General features: G+C 39.1%; 1 protein-coding gene across 1 annotated transcript in view; it reads right to left on the reverse strand.

The window, feature by feature from the left end:
- EFL1 (elongation factor like GTPase 1) overlaps window positions 1-20,295 on the reverse strand; it is an 89,726-nt gene extending 69,431 nt beyond the window's left edge. The window contains exons 1-7 of the mRNA XM_032469339.1: window positions 20,173-20,295; window positions 19,288-19,397; window positions 16,610-16,677; window positions 15,042-15,126; window positions 10,292-10,425; window positions 8,375-8,512; window positions 6,658-6,872 (exon numbers count right to left, since the gene is read on the reverse strand). Coding sequence (XP_032325230.1) covers window positions 6,658-6,872; window positions 8,375-8,512; window positions 10,292-10,425; window positions 15,042-15,126; window positions 16,610-16,677; window positions 19,288-19,378 — 731 coding nt within the window. The 5' untranslated portion in view covers window positions 19,379-19,397; window positions 20,173-20,295. The remainder of the gene's footprint in view (window positions 1-6,657; window positions 6,873-8,374; window positions 8,513-10,291; window positions 10,426-15,041; window positions 15,127-16,609; window positions 16,678-19,287; window positions 19,398-20,172) is intronic.
- Window positions 20,296-20,315: the final 20 nt, after the last annotated feature.

Below are 20,315 nucleotides of genomic sequence, written 5' to 3' on the forward strand. Positions count from 1 at the left end.
GGCCAAGGAAACAGAGCTCCAGCTGCCCATCGCAATTGTGCCAACAATAAACTCTGTTTCAGCCCTTCACTGCTATCAGTGCCCACTGTTCACAAAGAAAATGAGATCAACAGCCAGAACCTGCCCCCAAAAAGGGCTCTTTTAGTATCCTGGATTAAACAGGAGACGGACAGATACTTACTTAACTCTTCTCAGCTCTTAGAGAAACCAGTTAGCACCAGGTCTGCTCTACTGCAAACCCCAGCCACGTGAGAGCAGTCACTTGACAAATAAGGATGCTGTATACAGCATCCGCACTATGTGGATAAAGGACCTAAAAGAAATATCTTTTTTGCAGGAAACGGTATGTTCCTACATAATCTAAGTTTTGAGTCCAGTCTGACTGTGATATGATGAAATCCCCCCAAATCACATGCCTGTAGATTTCTACTTATACTTCTATTTTTGTCTCATGAGCTTTGTTGTTATGATCATTAATCTTTTTACTACAGAAATATGTCAATTATCCATATAAAAATGATCCTCATGCCACATCTGCCATAAATTCTGCTTTGTTTATCATTAAAATTGCCAAACCTACTTTCTTCTGTTCACATTTGATTGACATATTGAGCCAAAGCTTTGGTGTTTACCATCTGTCCATTATGCTTTATGTTTGTGTAGTAAACTTCCAGAATTTTTTAAAAAATCAAATTTCCTTTTTCAAACTCTTTTCTATGCAATCATTTATTTACACATACAGATGCGTAAATCTTTCAAAATCCTGTTTTTCATCCTTTTCATTCTTCACCTCACAGTTACCACCAAAGTTGCTTATTAACTTTCTCCATTATTGCTTTATACTCTTATTCCTTTATCTGCCATTAGTTATCATTTTAAAACACTGGAAGTTTATAGCATGTCTCCGTTCTTAAATTCTATTTAAATTCATTTCCTCCAGAGAGTAACTTTAAACAAGAGTCTCAAAAAGATGTGCAGAGCATGTTTTCTGAGACGTTACCGGCCTGTCAATCTTTTTGCCTGTCCTCCTGAACGACAACTTGGCCAAGCGTGAACTACGGGGCCACATACTGTTTTGTGTCCAAGCTACCCAGCGGACTAATGTTAACTGCAGGATCCTAAGACACTGGGGTACAAAGACAAACAAAACTATCGGGAGGGGCTTTTCACTGTCTCTTCTTTCCTGTCCCTGTTTTATAAGGTTGGGGCCCCAGTTCTATTTACCTTAAGCAGGAACTAGATTGTTGCTGCCACCTACCCAAGTCAATGTGTTTCTGCTTTTCCAGAGCAGATTCTCCTGGAGTAACAACTATCAACAGGGCAGATTTAGGCCACATGGACACTAGTCACACTTCTTCATCTTGTCCCACTACACGAGAGTTTATAGAACCATCTTCCAAATTCTGAAATGTGCTCATTTCCCACCTTTTGTGACACATGAGGTTGCCTACTTTCCCCATTCACTGACATTTTAGAGGAAAACTGGAAGGAAAGGGTCTACAGGACTTTCATTTCCACCACCCTTTTCCCATTAGTTAACGTATCAACCTGCTGAGAACAGGCACTAGCTTCTCTCCAATGATGGCCTTCTCTGACACAGGGGAGTTCATTTACTGACTGAAAGTATGCAAGAGTGTCCAAAGTTGTGAGGGATACAGAAGTTACCCTCATTCTAGTCATTTAAGCCTCTGCTCATAACTTTCCCATAATAAGCTTTCTCCAATTTGTGAGATTTAGACTAAAATTTGCGTAAAACATTCAATTACCTATGAAAATCATCACAAGCAAAGGACAAGCCCCCCATCCTGTGGCTCACTAGCAGAATGCCTACAAATGGGGAAAGCAACAGCTCTGACCCTGTTCTATGATTGCCTCAATTACTGTACTTTTTAGCCAAAGAAATCCTTAGAGATTATCTTCGATCAATATTTTTATTTTTCAGATGAGGAAACTGAGGCCCAGAAAGTCATAATGGTAAGTCATCGACCACATATGAAAAGTACACATTTTTCAACAGGTTTGTAATTTCCATTTTCATTATATATCCGTTATCTGAATTTATTTAAGTCTGGAATGGCCTTCACAGGCACGAAATCAACTAAGGTATCTGTAATTTATCACAGACCTACATGGAGAAATTACGGTATTATAACTTATTATACTGCCCAAGGCAAAATGCATTCATTCAAAAGGAAGTTGAAGAGCAAGTTCCCATAAAAAGGAGAACAAGGAACAGCCAAGGTTAGTTTCACTTGGTGCATTATTTCCAGTTCTACTACCCCTGCAAATTCTATGTAAGGTTAAGCCCACAGCTAAAGTAAATTTCACTATATTTCCACAACTGTTTACCTGAGCTGAAGACATTTTACGTAATAATGTTTTGAATTTTCTGATTCCACAAGTCAGTAGTGGTTGTGGCTAGAAGTGTAATGAATTGCCTACGACATTCTAGACCTGACACCATTTAATTACTTAGCCCAAGCAGTGTACATATCCAGAGGGGCAACCAGAAGAAACAAAGGTCCCTATGTTCCGTAGTGAAGATCCCATAGAAGCACCATGGTAAGAAAGTATGAACTTCAGTCCCAGGCAGACTTTAAATTTAACATCAGCTCTGCCACTCGGTGTCTGAGTGCTGTTTAACAAATCAACGAATCTCTCTGAATCTTAGATAATAAACAGTATCACCTATTTAAAAGGACTAACTGTTCTAAGAATTCACTGAAATACTTAAAGTGACGAGCTCCATGCCTAGCATGTGTACGTCTTCAGTACAGTTATATTCTTTCCATGTTAACTTCTGCTAGTGCAGATAACAGAGGCTGATAATGTATTTGCTCATATACACATAAATAACCTCCAGACGACATACAAGAAACTGCCAGGACAAACTAGTTTCCTATGGAAAAATGAACTAAAAAGCGAAGGCACAGGGTAGGAGATTTTCATGGTACGCATTTTTGTACCTTCTGAATTTTGCATTTATTCAAAGAATAAAGTTTTAAAAATCAATTGTATATAAAATTTACAAAAAATATGCAAGATTGGTTGAATATTCAAAAATCAATCAATGTAATCTACTACATATTGACAGTTAAAAGGAGAAAAAATCACAGGATTATAAACTGATACAGAAAATGCATCTGACAAAATCTGACCCCATTCATAGTAATAACACTCAGAAAAAAAGGTATGCAGGGGAACTTCCTCAACTTGACAAATAACTTAAAGGTAACATTATACAACCTGGTGAAAGACCGAACGCTTTACCCCAAAGATCAAGAACAAGGCAAGGATGTCCACCTTCCCCATTCCTCTTCAAATAGTGCTGGAAGTTCGTGCCAGAACAGCAAGGCAAGAGAAGAAAATGCCACAGGAAAGTAAGAAATAAGACAGTCCCTATTTGCACATGACATAACTATCTTGTAGAAAACCCCAAGGTATCTACAAGAAAAACTCTTAGAACTAATGAGTAGGTTTAGCAAGATCATAGTATACAAGATCAACTACAAAACTTAATTGTATTTCTATATAGCAGAAATGAGTATGTGAACACCAAAATAAAAGATACAACACCATTTATAATTGCTCCAAAAAATGAAAAACTAGGTGCAAATCTAACACAATATGTAGAGAACTTACATACTGAAAACTACAAAACACTAATGAAAAAAATCAAAGAAAATCTAAGTAAATGGAAACATATAGTGTCCATGGATTAGAAGATTCAACATAGTAAAGACATCAATTCTCCTCAAATTGACATACAAGTTTACCATGCATTTTGCACCAAAATCCTAGCAAAATTTTTTTGCAGATATAGATGAAGACTATTATAAAATGTTTATGGAAAGACACAGACCCTTGAACAGCTAAAACAATTTTGAAAAAGAAGAGTGTGGGTGGAAACAATCCACTCAATTTCAAGACTTATTATATACTTACAGTAATCAAGATTATGTGGTATTGGTGGAAAGACAGAGACATAGATCAATAAAATAGAACATAACATTCCAAAATAGACCCACACTAATATGTCAACTGGACAAAGGTATAAAAGCAATTCAAAAGAGAAGGTATAGCCTTGTCAATAAATGGTGCCAAAGTAATTGGACACCCACAGCCAAAAAAATGAAACTTAATCATTTTATACAAAAAAAATTAACTCAAAACAGGTCACAGACCTAAAAGTAAAAAGAAAAACTATAAAACTTCGAGAAAAAATATGAAAGAAAATCTTCAGGCTCTAGGTCTAGGCAGATTTCTTAAGCTTAACTCCAAAAGCATTCATAATTCATAAAAGGAAGAGTTGATAAACCAGACTTTCACTTAAATTAAAAAATTTGCTCTGAAAGACACTGTTATTAAGATGAAAAGCCAAACTCTAGACTGAGAGAAAATATTTATAAATCACATATGAGACAAAGGACCAACATCTAGAATATATAAAGAATTCTCAAAGCTCAACAGTAAAAAAAATAAAATAAAATAAGATTAGAAAATGGGCAAGGGATTACAAAGCAAAGGAGATAATCAACAAAATGAAAAGGCAACCTATTGAATAAGAGAAAATATTTGCAAACCATATTTCTGATAAGGGTAATATCCAAAATACATCAAAAACTCATACAGCTTCAATAGCAAAAAAAAAAAAAACAAAAAACACACAATCCAATTAAAAAACTGGCAGAGGATCTGAAAAGACATTTTTCCAAAGAAGACATACAGATGGCCAACAGGTACCTGAAAAGATGCTCATCATCACTAATCACCAGGGAAACTGAAGCCAAATGACAATGGGATATCATCTCACACTTGTTAGAATGGCTATTATCAAGAAGACAAGAAACATGTGTTGGCAAGGATGTAGAGAATAGGAAACTCTTGTGCACTGTTGGTGGGAATGTAAATTGATGCAAGCACTATGGAAAACATTATGGAGGTTCCTCAGAAAATTAAAAATAGAACTACCATATGTTCCAACAATTCCAATTCTGGGTATTTATGCAAAAAAGCCCCAAACACTAATTTGAAAAGATAAATGCACACCATCTTCAATGAAGCATATTTACAATAGCCAAGGAACAGAAACATCCTAAGTGCCCACTGACAGATGAATGGATAAAGATGATGCAGGACATATATACATACACACACAACGGAATATGTTATTCAGCCATAAAAAAGAATGCAAACTTGCCATTTGCAACAACATGGAGACCTATAGAGCATTATGCTAAATGAGAGAAGACAGAGAAAGACAAAGACAAATACTATATGATCTCACTTATATGTAGAATCTTAAACAAACAAAAAAAAACCCCAAAAAACAAGCAGCTCATATAAAGAAAACAGACTGGTGGTTGCCAGAGGCAGTGGGTAGAGGGTCGGCAAAACGGATGACAGGGGTCAAAATGTACAAATTTCCAGTTATAAAATAAATAAGTCATGGAATGCAATATATAGCATGGTGACTATAGTTAATAATACTGTACTGTGTATCTGAAAGTTCTTAAGAGTCTGTTTTGAAAGTCCTCATCACACACACAAAAAATTCTGTTAACTTTGTATTGTGACAGATATTAGCTAGGCTTATTGTGGTGATCATTTCACAATATATACAAATACTGAATCATTATGTTGTATACTTGAAATCAATATAATGTTTACATGTCAATTTTAGTTGAATTAAAAAAAAAAAGAAAATACAATGGGCAAAAGAAATGAAGAGCCATTTCACCCAAGAGGATATACAGATGACAAATCAGCTCACGAAAAGTTGTTCAACATCATGAGCTGTATGAAAATGCAAATTAAAACCATAATAACCTATCAGTACACACCTATCAGAACGGCTAAAAAAAAGAAAAAAAAAAAAACCAGGGTCAATATCGAATGATGGTAAAGATATGGAGAAACAGGATCACTCACACATTGCTGGTAGAAATGTAAAATGGTACATCCCCTCTAGAAAAAGTGAGTTTCTTTAAAAACTAAACATACAGCTACTCTATGACTCAGCAAATGCACTCCTGGGCACTCATCCCAGAGAAATGGAAACTTATGTTCAAATAAAAACCTATACATGAATGCTTATATCAGCTTTATTCATAATAGCCCAAAACTAGAAAAACACCCAGATGTCCTTCAATGGGTGATTCCTTAAACAAACTACTGTACACCCATACCATGAATACTACAAAGCAATAAAAAGGAACCAACCAGTCATACATGCCAACAGCTGAGAGCCGTCTCTAGAGAACTACGCTAGAAATCCAATCCAGAAAAGGCTACATATTGCTCAACTCCATTTCCGTAACATTCTTGAAATGAGAAATTACAGAAATGGAGAACAGTTAGTCATTAAGGAGGGGCTGGGAGTGGGAGGGAAGCAGGTGTGGCGATAACAGCACACAATGAAGGCTCTGTGCGGTGATGGACTGTGTCAGTGGATGGACTGTATCAACTACCATCAATCAGCAGTTCTGCGAGATGCCACCTTTAGAGGAATACTATGGAAAAGAACAAGAGAACTCACTGTATTCTTTCTTACAACTGTATGTGAATCTACAATTATCTCAAAATAAAAACTTTAATTAAAAAATCAATTGTGTGTAATATCCACAAAGCAATTTAATTAGATTCAAACAGACTTACCCAAAGCCCCAACCATCTATGGCACTTGTAAACACCACATTTCCCTGATCTGGAGAGAAGTAAAGGTGAGAATCATCCGTGTCCTCCAAGCCAGTGCTCCAGTCATACACTTGCTCTCCTCGTTCAGAATTTGGATTCACTTGGGATTCAGTCTCTCTCTCTGCTCTTTCTTCTAGGACTTTAGAAGTAAAAAGAGTTCCTGTGAGTGCATTAATCTAGGAGAGATGGTAAAATGGCAGAATGTCATTCAGATGCATAGCATGCCCATGACTGGGAGTCACGCTGTCTAACCCTTGTTAAGCTTAGAATCATCACGCACAGCTTGGGCTCATATTAACCACAGTGGACATTTACAGCAATCATTAACTTGCTAACTCATTCTTTCTAAACCCAGCAAAACTACACTGTAAGACTTTTGAAAGGTCACTTCTGTGTTTATTAGTTTAATACAAACACTAATATGTCATGTCTTCAACTTGTTCTTCAGTACCAGGGCCTACAATTTCCAACCCCTACAATTTTACTTTATAACTTTAGTCAACTCCCTCACCATTTCTCACATCAGCTGTTTGAACCTTTCACTTTGGCCCTCTTTCAACCACTAACCCCTAACTATTTTCACTCCCAAGTAAGTCATCTGAGTCCTACTTCAGAGAGAAAATGGAACCTGTTACTCAGAAATCCTGCAAGTTCCCCATAATCCAAGCTGTAAGTCCATCTATATCTACGAATACCAGTGGCCCTTCTTCCAGGGGGCAGAAGTAGTTCACCTGTACCCACCCCTGTCTGCCTCTACAGGAAATTAGATCCACTGCTCCATTCCTTTTCATTGCTCTACCTTTATCATTTCTTTCCTTTCGCAAATAGATATTCTCGAGTTGGTCTCCTCAATGGTGCTCCACTGTCCTGAAGACAACTCACACCTCCATGCATGTATACGAGGCTCACCACAACCTAAGCCCTGTATTCCCTTCTACTCCCACCTCCTGTCGTCACTCAGCACAATCTAATTCTTCAACTATAATGATTTGCAGTTCTTTGACTGCAACACTGTACTATGCTTTTCCTCTTTATGTCTTTACATATCTCACTCTTCCTCTCTTAAAGGCCTTTGCCACAATTCTTTACCTGGCAAACACTATCTTTCCTCCATCTCAAGGCTTCTATTGTGAGATTTTCCCTAACTCTCCCTTCCCTCTGGACCCAGTCTCAGCGAGGTGGCCCTCATTTACACTCTCAAATCATACCCAGGGTTTATCTCATTGTTCTCCAAATATCTTTTTTAAGTATCTACCTCCTCTTGCCACACTGTGAAATCTTTGAAAATAGGGACACTGACCTGTCTGCCTTTATATTTAGAATCCTTAGCACAAAACAAACATATAGCTATGTTAATGATTGCTAAATAAATAAATGCTTGGGTAAAATTTCATCTAAAGACAGGTAATTAAAAAATCAAAGAGTTTCCTAATGTTGCTTTGCTTCGAAACCAAACTATAAGATTTTAAACAAGAGAGCACTAAAACCTATTGTCTCAGCTTTACACTCAAGGAGCTTCCAGGAGATGGAGGGGACCCCTGTAGTAAGATGACTCCAACACACAGGAATCTAAGTAAGTGAATTTTCTATAGCAATGCCTCATCCTCAACTTAGCAACTTCCTTACAACTCTTTTTGGAGGGACAATTTCTAAAATACTGAAGTAAAGGATAAAATACCTGTTCTAAAATATTCTTGAGGTGAGAATAGGCCTCCTGTGGGGTGAATTTCAGTTCCACTATCAAGCGATCTATCTTATTAATTACTAAAACCGGACGGATGTTTTCGAGCCAGGCTTGTCGCAGAACTGCCTGTGTCTGAGTGAAACAGAAAGGAAAATGTGAAACTCATGATTTGAAATATTTAAAGCACATCAGAAAATCTTGAGTACCCATCAGCTCATTTCCATACTTCCTTATCACAACTCAGACCATGCCAATCAGACACAGGTGCTCACCAGACATTCACAAAGTCCATCACACAAAAGCAAAGAACTACAGACCAAAAAAAAAAATCGCCCTTGCCTTTATGGAATTGACAATTTATTTAACGATAAAGAAAACTGTGTAAAAGATAGTGAAGAGTTTCATGGAATTATACACACACACACACACACACACACACACACACACAATAATTAGAAAGCAAATACTCACATTACCAACACACAGGTTGGAAAACAGAGCAGACCCTCAGAAGTCCCTTGTGCACACCTTCCTGATCATAAGCCCATCTCTCAGAGTTAACCACTGCCCTGCTCCTGAGAAGTCAGGTCTGTTAATCTGCTGCACCTTGTCAGAACACTTAAGACACTACGTAGACAAAGGCTGTGCTTCTCTAGTTGGGGTCCCTGTGCCCTGGGGGGAAACCAGAGGGGAAGCTACAGAATAAGCAGGGCATGTCTTCTTGGAATTATCAAATTTCCTCCGTTTCTACAAGCATACCTCATCGTATCACACTGCACTTTACAGTGCTTGGCGGGTGTTGCATTTTTTAACAAACTGAAGGTCTGTGGCAACCTTCTATCAGGCAAGTCTATCCACATCATTTTACCAACAGCCCTTGCTCACTTCATGTCACTACGTCCGATTTTGGTAATTCTCACAATATTTTATATTCTTCATTATTAGTATATTTGTTATGGTGATCTGTGATCAGTGATCTTTGATGTCACCACTACAACTCAGTGAAGGCTCAGAAATGGTTAGCATTTCTAGCAACAGAGTATTTTTTAATTAAGGTATGTACTTTTATTTTTAGACACAATGCTACTGCACACTTAACAGACTACAATGTAGTGTAAACATAACTCTTATATGCACTGGGAAACCAAAAAATTCATGTGAATCGCTGTACTGCGATATTTCACTTTATTGCAGTGGTCCAGAACTAAACCCACAGTATCTCCAAGGTATGCCTGTAATCTAAACCTTTTATTATTCTTTTCTAAAAACATTAAAAAAAACAAAGGTATATTAAGAAGCAGGACACAAAGGTGACAACATTCTTAAAGATAAAACATAAGGTTTCAAAGAAAAATTATTTAAAAAACTGAGTTTAGAAAATCACTGAGTTTCATGTCGACCAGAGTTATATGTTCACCTTGGACTTAGGGATGAACTTTTTGAACTTTGGTGGGAAAGGTAACAAACTTTAGATTAAGGATACGAAAGAGTAAGAGAGGGAAGGAGGAGGGAGAGTGTGTGTGGAGGGGGAAGGAGGCCTGAGTGTAGACTGAGAAGCCAACAGAAGAGAATTTCTCACCTAGGGGAGAGCTTGCCTAACCTCTCACAGCTCAGAAACTTTTCCACTGGAATAAAAACTTCAGATCCTCCTAAACATTTCTCTAATTTTTTCTAAGTCCCTCTCCAAGCAGATATCACTGACACATCAAAGTATCTTAAAGTCATTTTCTCTAACTCTCCTTCAAAATTCAGTGATTTAACTCCACTGTAGAGCGGAGCATTATCAATGTAAAACCAACTTCCTGACTGTCAGCGGAATGTCTCAAGTAGCACACAGGAATTGACAGTCAGTTCCTCCTCTCTCTCCACCTTCTTTAACCAGTTAAGTATCTTCACCCTTCAACCCACTACCTGTGGACAGACTCCTTCCACAGCATCCACCACAATGATGCACCCATCACAAATGCGAACGGCCGTTGACACTTCCGAGGAGAAATCCACGTGTCCTGGAGAGTCTATCAGGTTAATCAGGTACTCCTCCTCATCTGAAATGAAATTCGAAAACACACATTTTCAGGCAACCTGGAGTAAGAGAGTTTCTAAGAAACGACTGAATAAAGCTAAAGAAGCCAAAAGCTCAATCAACAGCTACCGTTTCAGTTTAGGAATTCCCCATGATGGAGCTGTTGAGTCCAAAGAGCGACTGTATTAAATGTTAAAGGGCTTTATGACTCTAGTAATTACCACGCATTAAGAGCTTAGTGTGACTGTGAGCCAGGCACTGCGCTAAATACTTTTAATATGCTCATCACACATTATTGAACCTTTAAAATATCCACAAGAGGTAAATATTACTATGCACACTTTACAGATTAGGAAGTTGAGACTAAAAGAAACTAATGCTGAGAGTGAAAGCTGTTCAAAGGGGCCAAGACAGGAAAAGACACAGAGCAGGTGGCCAACCACTGCCCTACGACTCCTCAAAGAGCAGTGCGCGAATATGCTCAGTCCAAATCCAGATGCGATGCTACAAAAATTTAAAGGGCAGTTACTATGTGCCCAAAGGTGTGCTACATGCTCTCACGTATATAGTGTCCTTTAATCCTCACAACGAACAAAAGTTTCAAGCTTATAGAAGGGTGACAACTCATGTCTATTTGTTCTGGTTTAGCACTAAAAGTCTCACATCCCACCAAATGCCAAAGTCAGTCCCACATTCCATTAAGCCTCAAATCGGCCCCAGGCAAACCAGAACTGGCCATCCTAGGTTACAGAGATGTGGCATTAAAACATAATTAGGTAAACCAGGCAGAAAAACAGCAATTCATTAGACTTCTATACTCATTCCCCATTTACTGCTAAATTTGATTTAATTCTCTTTTAACAGCAAAATGATTAATTAAATGACCAAACATCTGTATATATATTATATATATATATATATTATATATATATACATACATATATACACACACATACACTTTACTTTTGCTCCTCCTCTTAACTCAGTGTTTTTCAACTTCTGTGTGCTCCAGAACTACTACAGGGCTGACTATGATAATTTGGGGCCATTTAAAGGATTTTCCCCAGTGGAATTTTAACAACTTGATGACTTGACTAGTGCTCTAGGTATCACTGAAATGATAAAATAGCAACAACCCTACAATAACCACAGCCAGAGCTCACACCCGTGGACTGCCTACCTGGGCACTATCTGGTGTTTCTTCTAAGTATTTTATAGACATTAATGTTTACTTATAACAACTCTTTGCAGTAGTTACTACCGTTAGCCCAATTTTACAGGGAAGGAAACTGGGCACAGAAAAGTTAAATATCTTTCCGAAGGACATCCAGCTAGAATCCAACTCTAAGGTAAATTGCCTAAGATCAAAGAATTCAAAATGGTAAAGTGGAAGTTCAAAACCATCTAAGTCATACCCTCCAAAGTCATACCCTTAACACTACACTCAGGATGGCATACATTTCATCTCACGTGCCAGACGCCACTGGTAGTGAATTTCTGAACACTAGGTTAAGGATTCCAAAATGCAGTAGGACTCTGGGAAAGACTGCCATCAATCAGCAACAGAGTGCCTACCACCCCTTCCCCTGCTTCCCAGCTTTTCAGGCAAATTGTTTTATAAGGAATATAGGCTCGGATGTACCCACCAGGGAAGACTCCAACCAGAGAGGACTGTGGACATCCCTAAAGAAAGTCAAAGAACCAGGGTCCTGAAACAATAGCCACTGTGTGTCCTTAACTGAGCCTTTTATTACTGTCAGGTCTCAAAGCACCAGTCTCACAGCCACCTTTCTGGATAAGCATACAGTTCCATCCAAATAAACTAGAGAAAAATGAGCAATGCTAGCAAGGTCCAGGGTTCTATCTGCACCCATAAAACATAAGACAAAAGTTGTGAGATTACTGAAATCATTCAGCGTTTTCTTCGCCCAACCCTTCACTTCATAAACACGCTAAAGCCCCCACAAGGGAAGAGATTTATCCAAGGTCACAAAAGCAGTAGCAAGCTCTTGTGACACACCCAGGTCAATCTATCACCTTAGTCACTTCCTGTAAAGTGACTGCAAATGCCTTTATACGTTGCAGCTGGGGAAACAACACTCGCTTGTTCATTTGGCTAAGCTCCAGAGCTCAGCGTGGGAGAAGCACAAGCACTCCCCTCCGCTGTCTGACAGTATCTGGCCCTGATACACAAGTTTCAGAGACTGGATTTGCTATCAGGTTCTCTACAGAATCTAAAAATGCACTCACACAGGAATCTCAGGTTTCCTGTACAACAGTGCGCTTGTCCTCTGTTGGAGTTACAGACCTTTTAGGGAACATCAAGAAAAACAAGCATACGTATATATCTGTCTGTCTATCTATCCATCCATCCTTTCCTAATTATCCATCCAATTCCAGACCCCCTGAAATTTATTCAGGAATGGAAGGGTCAAGTCTAGAAGAGAACAGGAAGATATACCAAGTGCTTCCACCTGAAAATAAGCAAAATAAAAAATAAGGCTGTGTGATCAAATAAACTTGAGAAATTCAGGGGTTGGAAGGGGGAGGCTCCCAACACAATACACATTAAAGACTCAGAGAAGCTCTGTATTGAAGAAGCCTGTCCAGCTTTGTTTAACCTAGTTTCCCAAATGTATCTGATTATGAAAAAGCAGAACTGCTGTGGACAGTCTCACAGCTGAGAGACGCAGAGCTCAGCACAGAGCCAGGTCGTCTTGGAACTCTTCCCAAATGACTTAAAACTTTGAAGGTAGGGAAAAAGAAGTCCTATATCTAATAGGGAAAAACAGGAGATGAGATGAAGGATCAGGGCAAGGTAAGTTTATGAAGATGGAGACACTAAGAATAGGCAAAAGCTGTAAGATAGGAGACTTACAGGGTGAAAACAGAGAACTAAACCCAAGGATACCAGTGGAGTTCCTGAGGGAAGACCCATTAACTTTTACTGACGCTCTCTGGAGCCATCCTGGATCCAGAATCAATGTCTGGCTTCAATTTCTTTGCAATGCCACTCCACTAATGCTCTCGCCTTTTGGTTTTCATGAATATTGTTTCCAATATCATTTCACACATTTTCTTTCAATAGGCCACCCCACCCAACCCAGGCTAGCTTAAGCCTCAGTTCTGTGCAATCAGGAAGGTATATCCAAAACAATCTGACAGCAAGTTGACCAAGGGTATAGAGTTCAACCAAACAGAGTTAGACCATTCAATTCCCAGGGTCCTGTAGCTGTTCTCCTACAATACTCTATTCCAAAGACAAAAGTGAATTGGAATGGGTGAAGGTCATGGTATATAAAATAAACCTTGATAAAATGATTAAAAAAGGGGGTGGAGGAACTGGAGACAAGGCCCAGAGAGCAACTGAAACTGACACTAAAGTCCTCTTCAAATAAAAACCAACTAATAGTATCAATGTGGAAAAAGGAAGGCTACACCTCTCTGATGTCTGTAAAAATACGAAGAGATAAGAAATTAGCTGACCACTGACGCCTTCACTGGATCACAGAATGGGGACATACCCTTTAAAATGTGAGAGGCAGTTTTTAAAAATAAGGCATTGCTTTAAATATTAAACATCGGGAATTCATGTACCTAAAAGCTTCAAACCTGATTTAGTTCAAAAAATATTTCAAGACTGACCTCAAAGAGAATAGCCACGCCCCACAGAGTATGATCCTTGGTGTCAGTGCCAGAGACACGACACTGTGAAGGATAAACCACAGGTCAATCATTAGGGAAATGAAATCCATCTGTATTATTTTCTCCTAGTTATAAAAATAAGCATTTTGTGTAAAATTTCCTAACAGTACAAAATAAATATTTTGAAAAGTGTAAGTTTCACATAATCTAGTCCTTAATAACTCTGGTTAGGTTTTGGTATGTATCCTTCCAGACACCTTTATCAGCATACTTATATTTTTATTACCAAAACACATTCAAATCTTATAAGTATTTACTCTGCAACTTGCTTTTTGTCTCTTACTTTATTTTTTCTATATAAGTATATGCAGATCAAACAGTTGTTTGAACAACTGCATAGTGTTTCACAGATGGATACATCAATTTACTTAACCATTTTCCAAAGACAGGCATTAAGGTGCTGGCATTCTTTTCGCTAATACAAACTTTTGGGTGAATACCAATGAACGTGTATCTCACCTACCTGTATGACAATCTCTGTCAGATAAATTCCTAGAAGTGTTACTTCAAAATGGCGTCCTGGTTTGGGGATAACAAGCTAAATGCTCATGGCAATGCAAAGTCAAGTAACTAAGACTCTAAATCCAGCAGGCAGGCCTCAGGACAGAACAAGGACCTGGCCAGGAAATGGGATAGTAAGGCTGAATCAGCAAGGTCCTAAGACTCCAGACCTTCCTTGTGAAGAAATCTATATAGTCACCTGGGCAGATGGGGGCTGGTGTAAACAGCCAGTTTTGCCCTCATGCCAGTCAGAGGTCCCCATCTGCACCCAAGTCTGGACAGCCTGACTCTGACAACAGATCATCTGGAGAGGCCAGAATGAAGTTCGTGGAATATAAAGCAAAAGAAACTGGGACGTGAAATTTATTCAGGAAGAGAAAGGAGGACACAGAAGATATAAAACTATTGCTCTTTAAACACAGATTGATTTACCTTTTGCATAATGTAGTGAAATGGCACTGGATTTCATAGTGATCCCTCGGATCTGTTCATCTTCTCTGCTGTCCATGTACCTTAACTGTAAAAATGTAACATTATGTACCCTTATTTCCCAATGAGTTAAAATGTAATATTAAAATGGACTGATTTGGATTTTTGCTTTAAATATTTAAATTTTTAGCATTATTGTCATGAAATTGTTCATTATGTCCCATGATTACGTTTTTAATCTCTGCAGCATTTTTCTTTCCTAGTACCATGTATTTCTTTCTCCTTTCCTTTCTCCTTGATCAAGGAGATATTTATCAGTTGTCATGCAAGATAATCATAAATTGTCTATATTGCTAGCAATTTTTTAAAAAGTAGTAGACTTTATCTTTTTAGAGCAATTTTAAGTTTACAGAAAAACCGATTGGAAAGTACAGAGTTCCCAAGTACCCCCTCCCTTCCTACACAGTTTCCCCTATTACTTACATCTTACATCAGTGAGTGGTGGGGTGTAGGTTACAATTAATGAACCAGTATCAATACATCATTATTAATAAAAGTCTACACTTGACATCAGGATCCACACCCTAAATGTAGGATGACATGTGTCCCCCAATATTGTATTATATTTGTTAGTGGCAGCAATCTTTCTGAAGAACAAATTTTGGCTTCACTGATCTTTACTATTTCATTAATTTGTGCTTTACTATTTCCTTTCATCTATTTACTTTAGCATTATCGTACTGCTTCTAACTTCTCAAGTGGGCAAAATAAAACCACTTTATTGTTTCATTCAACCCAGTTTCTTTAGCCTCCTATAGACAGTACCTTGGGCCACTTCTCCACCCAACCTGCCTGAAATGCCCAATTTTTCCCTCAGTCTCTCAGGTCTACTTTTTTTGACTCAGTTTTGCTTCCCCATTTCCTCTTCTCTATATTCCCAGTCACCTGATAAATCCTGCTGACTAGGTCCTAAATTCATGGAGGGGAGGAATATTTCTATTTTTCTACTGGAAATAAATTATTCCAAGTCCTTTCAATTCACAGCTAGAAACAAAGGTCTCTTTAATTATTTCCTAAAACATGATTTTCATCATGACCCTCAGGCTTCAAAAGCCTTCCTTTGGTACTTAGGTTAGCCTTCAAGGTCTTCTTAATGGGATACACTTTTTTCTACCAGCACATTTTTCTCTCTCAGTTGTCTCTAGGCAAAAGTTCTTCTCAAATCAAACGCTATCTACAAATTAACCTTTGTCCACTTTATCCATGTTACTTCCCCCTGTGAAGAATCTATTCCACCTGTAAAATTTTCCACAATCATGCCAGGCTATCATTTGACTTGTGGCAAAAACTCATTCTTGTGCTTTTAAAATATTAACATAAAGTAATATAAAGCAACATAGAAGGAGCTTTTTCTCAACATCTGTTTTATCTTGTTAAATGAATTGGCAGCTTCTTAGATACATGAATTATGCCGTATACATTTTGGATCTCTAAGAGCACAACAAATGGTTCATCTCGTTGCAGATTACTAATACTTACCGAAATGCAAGTATTTATCAGATATAACATACCTTTCCTGCCAGGCGGCTTGAGATGATCCCGTTGCTAGATATAAGACAGTCAGCCAGGGTAGTTTTTCCTGGTAAAATAACAATATTAATTCAATCTATTCTTTTAAAGGAGTAGGTGGGTAAACTGTATCTACAAATTTAACATCTAATCATAAGAATTGGTTTAGCAAATATTTCCTATTTACTTATACTAAGTGAAGCAAGACACAACTGGCTGGCATTTTAAATTTTCAACAAAGCACCATCTGGAAGGTCAGACTCTAGACTGTATAGCACTGTAATCTGTATCTTCAATCCTGTGGCTCTCAACAGCCTCACTTTAAAAATTGTCAAGCAACTTTTTCTTAAGCACAGAAAACATTTTTTTTTAAACTGAGGCATAATTTACACAGAGCAAAATGCACAGACTCTTAAATGATGAGATAAACCACTGTGCCAATCACAATATAAAACATCTGACAAACAACATTTTCATAGTTACTAAAATCTGTCCCATAAGAATTTGATCAGTTTTACTGTAATTATTACATCAGTCATCAGACATCCATAAGAGTGACCAGGCCTATAAACTTAAACCCTTGACAGCGCAGAATGACAAAAGGATGGCACAGCAATCATTTGCCTCACTGGATGGGATACTGGGTAAAACATCATCAAGAAACAATAGAACATAAGCTTCTGCCACATTTCCCCATGTACGGCCTTAGCTAGCATTTGCCAGTTAATTTTTCTGAAGAAAATACTTATTTGGCAAAGAAATTCAGGAAATTCCCTATAACTCCTATTGTTTGCAAGCCAATGGAGGGCATCAGCTACACTGTAGCGACCAATGCTGCCTAGTATCCAAACCTAAACCCAGGAATCTATTTAACTTCTTTGTATAATTAAGTATCCATTTAGACCTGTAATACTGCAAAATGTATTTGCCATGTAAATATTATGTGTTAGTACATAATCCTAGAGCATCACTTTCCTGCTATCCAATGGAGGAGAACTCATTCTAAGTGTGGCAAGCATATATCCCCCAGAATGCAAGTGTCAAGAAAGCAGGGACTTTGCTTTATTCATAGCTGTATCCCTAGAGCCAGAACAAGGCTTGACATAAGAAACAGTCAATGAATATTTGTTGAATGAATACATGAATCACAGGTTTTTTAGGGCAGTACTATCTTAACATAATTTTAAATAGTAAGTTTAAAAGTAATTTGTTGTACACACACACACATCACTGACTTGCCAACATGATTTAATTCATAAAGCAAAAAAATACTTCTGTCAAACCTCATGTCCTTAAAATGTGAGCAGCATAATTATAAAAACTCATGGGGTAGAGTTCGTCACTAGATTTGTATAAAAACTCATTTTCAGTTGGCTTCACCTACAAAGTAATCCATTATTAGTTCCCACACTACTTCCCTTCAGCTATTATATCAACGGCAATAATCACTTAACCTCTTTCCTGCCTTTCAATCCATCCTAAACACTTCCACCAGACTAATCTTTCTAATGTACTATCTGATCACAACATTCCTGCTTTACTGTGTTCTCCCAATGGCGCCCTATTACCTAATAATAAATGTTAATCATCATCTTCATGATAAAGCATGTTTCTACCGAGGGCTTCTCATTACTATCACATTTAATCCTCACAATGTTCTAGGGTAGGTCCAGTTTTCATCCCAGTGCACAGATGTTGTATACTGAAGCTCAAAAAGGCAAGGTAACTTGAAACGGAGTTTACAACTCAGGTTGTCTAATTCCAGAGCTGGAGCATTAACCCGTCTCCTATGAAGGGTCTATGAGGGCATGAAGGGTCTATGAGATATGGCCCAGCCTACCTCATCGCTTTTATCTCTTACTCCCTCACCTTCAGGATGGCATATAGTTTTTATTCCACACGCTCATTCTGGTCACTTTGCTGTGGCTACCTAAACTAAGAAGGAGTTTGAAACTAAGAGTAGGCTTATAGCAGGAGGCAATGCCATGGTACAGAAGCAATGTCTGTCAGGAGCTAAGCATCACGCATTAGCTATCCCCGCCCCTCCCATGTCCTGTGCTTTGGTCACAGACATTTCTTTCTCCCCTTGCTGACACTATTCCCGCTCGGAATGTATGAACCCCTCTCCCATCCTGAGTCACTCCTCAGGGGTCATCCCTAACACTAATCATGCTATGAAGCCTTTTCTTCCTGGCTTCCCAATCCTCCAGCTCTCTCAACCTTTAGAGTCTCCTTTTTGCCTCTCATGCTGTGCTGCCTCAAGCCCCAGATCACTTCTAGTGCCCTGTTCATAAACCCCTACCTTCTGACATACCTAACAAAATACCCTGAGCTTAGCAGAAGTTCGATAAACATCTGATGAGATTAAGAGAACCATGTAACACAGGTTCTGAGGATATTATGTCAAGACCACAGACTTTTTATATTACAAAGCCATTTCAAAAATACTTCATATTTAAAAAACAATGCAGTATGCTATATAGAAGAATGCTAATCACTAGTAAGCTGTCTTCATTTCAAATACTTGACAGCGTGTTCCTCCCACATCAAACTTTTAAAGGAAATGAGACTTGCAGGTTAACAAGCATCACTCTCAGCTGCGCATGGTGTCACTACACTGACACAAGTGGAGACACACCCCTTTATTAATGTAAATAAGCCATCTAAAATGGATTCTTACCATGGTCAACATGAGCCAAAACACAGATATTCCTGATGTTAGCAGTGTTTTTCTGGAGCTGAATCATCTTATCCAAACTACCGAGCACCATGATCACTTATTTCCTGTGACTAAAAATTAAACATGTTATATAATGGCTACAGGTCCGGGCATGAAAACTTTTCTTAATCCTGGGAGCTGACAAAACTCAGGTCCCTTAAAGGAAGAACCCAATGAACGCTTACTGAAGGGATATACCCACCTAGGCCCAAGTCCAGTTTGAGCACTTAAGCAAATACCGTATCACGACTGTACTTGTGGAGTTTACTAATCCTTCCAGATCAGGCGGCTGCGGTGAATCACACAGCTCGTGCGGGCTGCGTGCACCGCGGCACCAGTAACTCTGCCCAGCACTCTGTGCTCCGGTAACTCTCTCCAGGTCAGTGATTACGTATTGGAAGGGTCGCATGCAGGAGGGAGAGAAGACGCCGACTACTCTCCCTCCCCGTCCTCGACCTTTTCCCAAGTCCTTCCTTCTATCACTCCCGCTTGCTTTCGCTGGAGATGAAATGCCCAGCTTTATTACTGCTCCAGCCCGAAAAAGTTCTGGGTCACGTGCTTATTTACCAAGCAGGTGCACTGAAGGTCTTTCATTCCTTTCTACATTAAAAAAAAAAAAAAAAAACCCAAAAGCTCATCTCACATTCCCCTCACCACCACTCCCTTTTTCTCTGAGGATCCCGGGTGCGCACCTAGAAGCCACCGCCCCGGCCCCGGGCTGGACACTTCCAGCTAGAGCTCGCCCCCAGCCTCGCTCCCTGACCCGCCGCCGCGGCGACCCGGGTCCCCCTACGGCCCGGAGCTGGCGGAGGAGGACGGCCGCACCGAACGCCGGCCCGCACTCACCGGCTCCCGCCGCCCCGCCAGCCCCGCTCGGAAGTCCGCGCCGGGCCACACCACGCGCGTCGAAAGCACCCAGAGCTCGGCGCCTCCTCAACGCCCGCGCGCCGGAGGCGGGGCTGACGGACGCACGACCTTTGACCCACGCG

This window comes from Camelus ferus, chromosome 27 (genome assembly GCF_009834535.1).
Source record: "Camelus ferus isolate YT-003-E chromosome 27, BCGSAC_Cfer_1.0, whole genome shotgun sequence".
NCBI lineage: Eukaryota > Metazoa > Chordata > Mammalia > Artiodactyla > Camelidae > Camelus > Camelus ferus.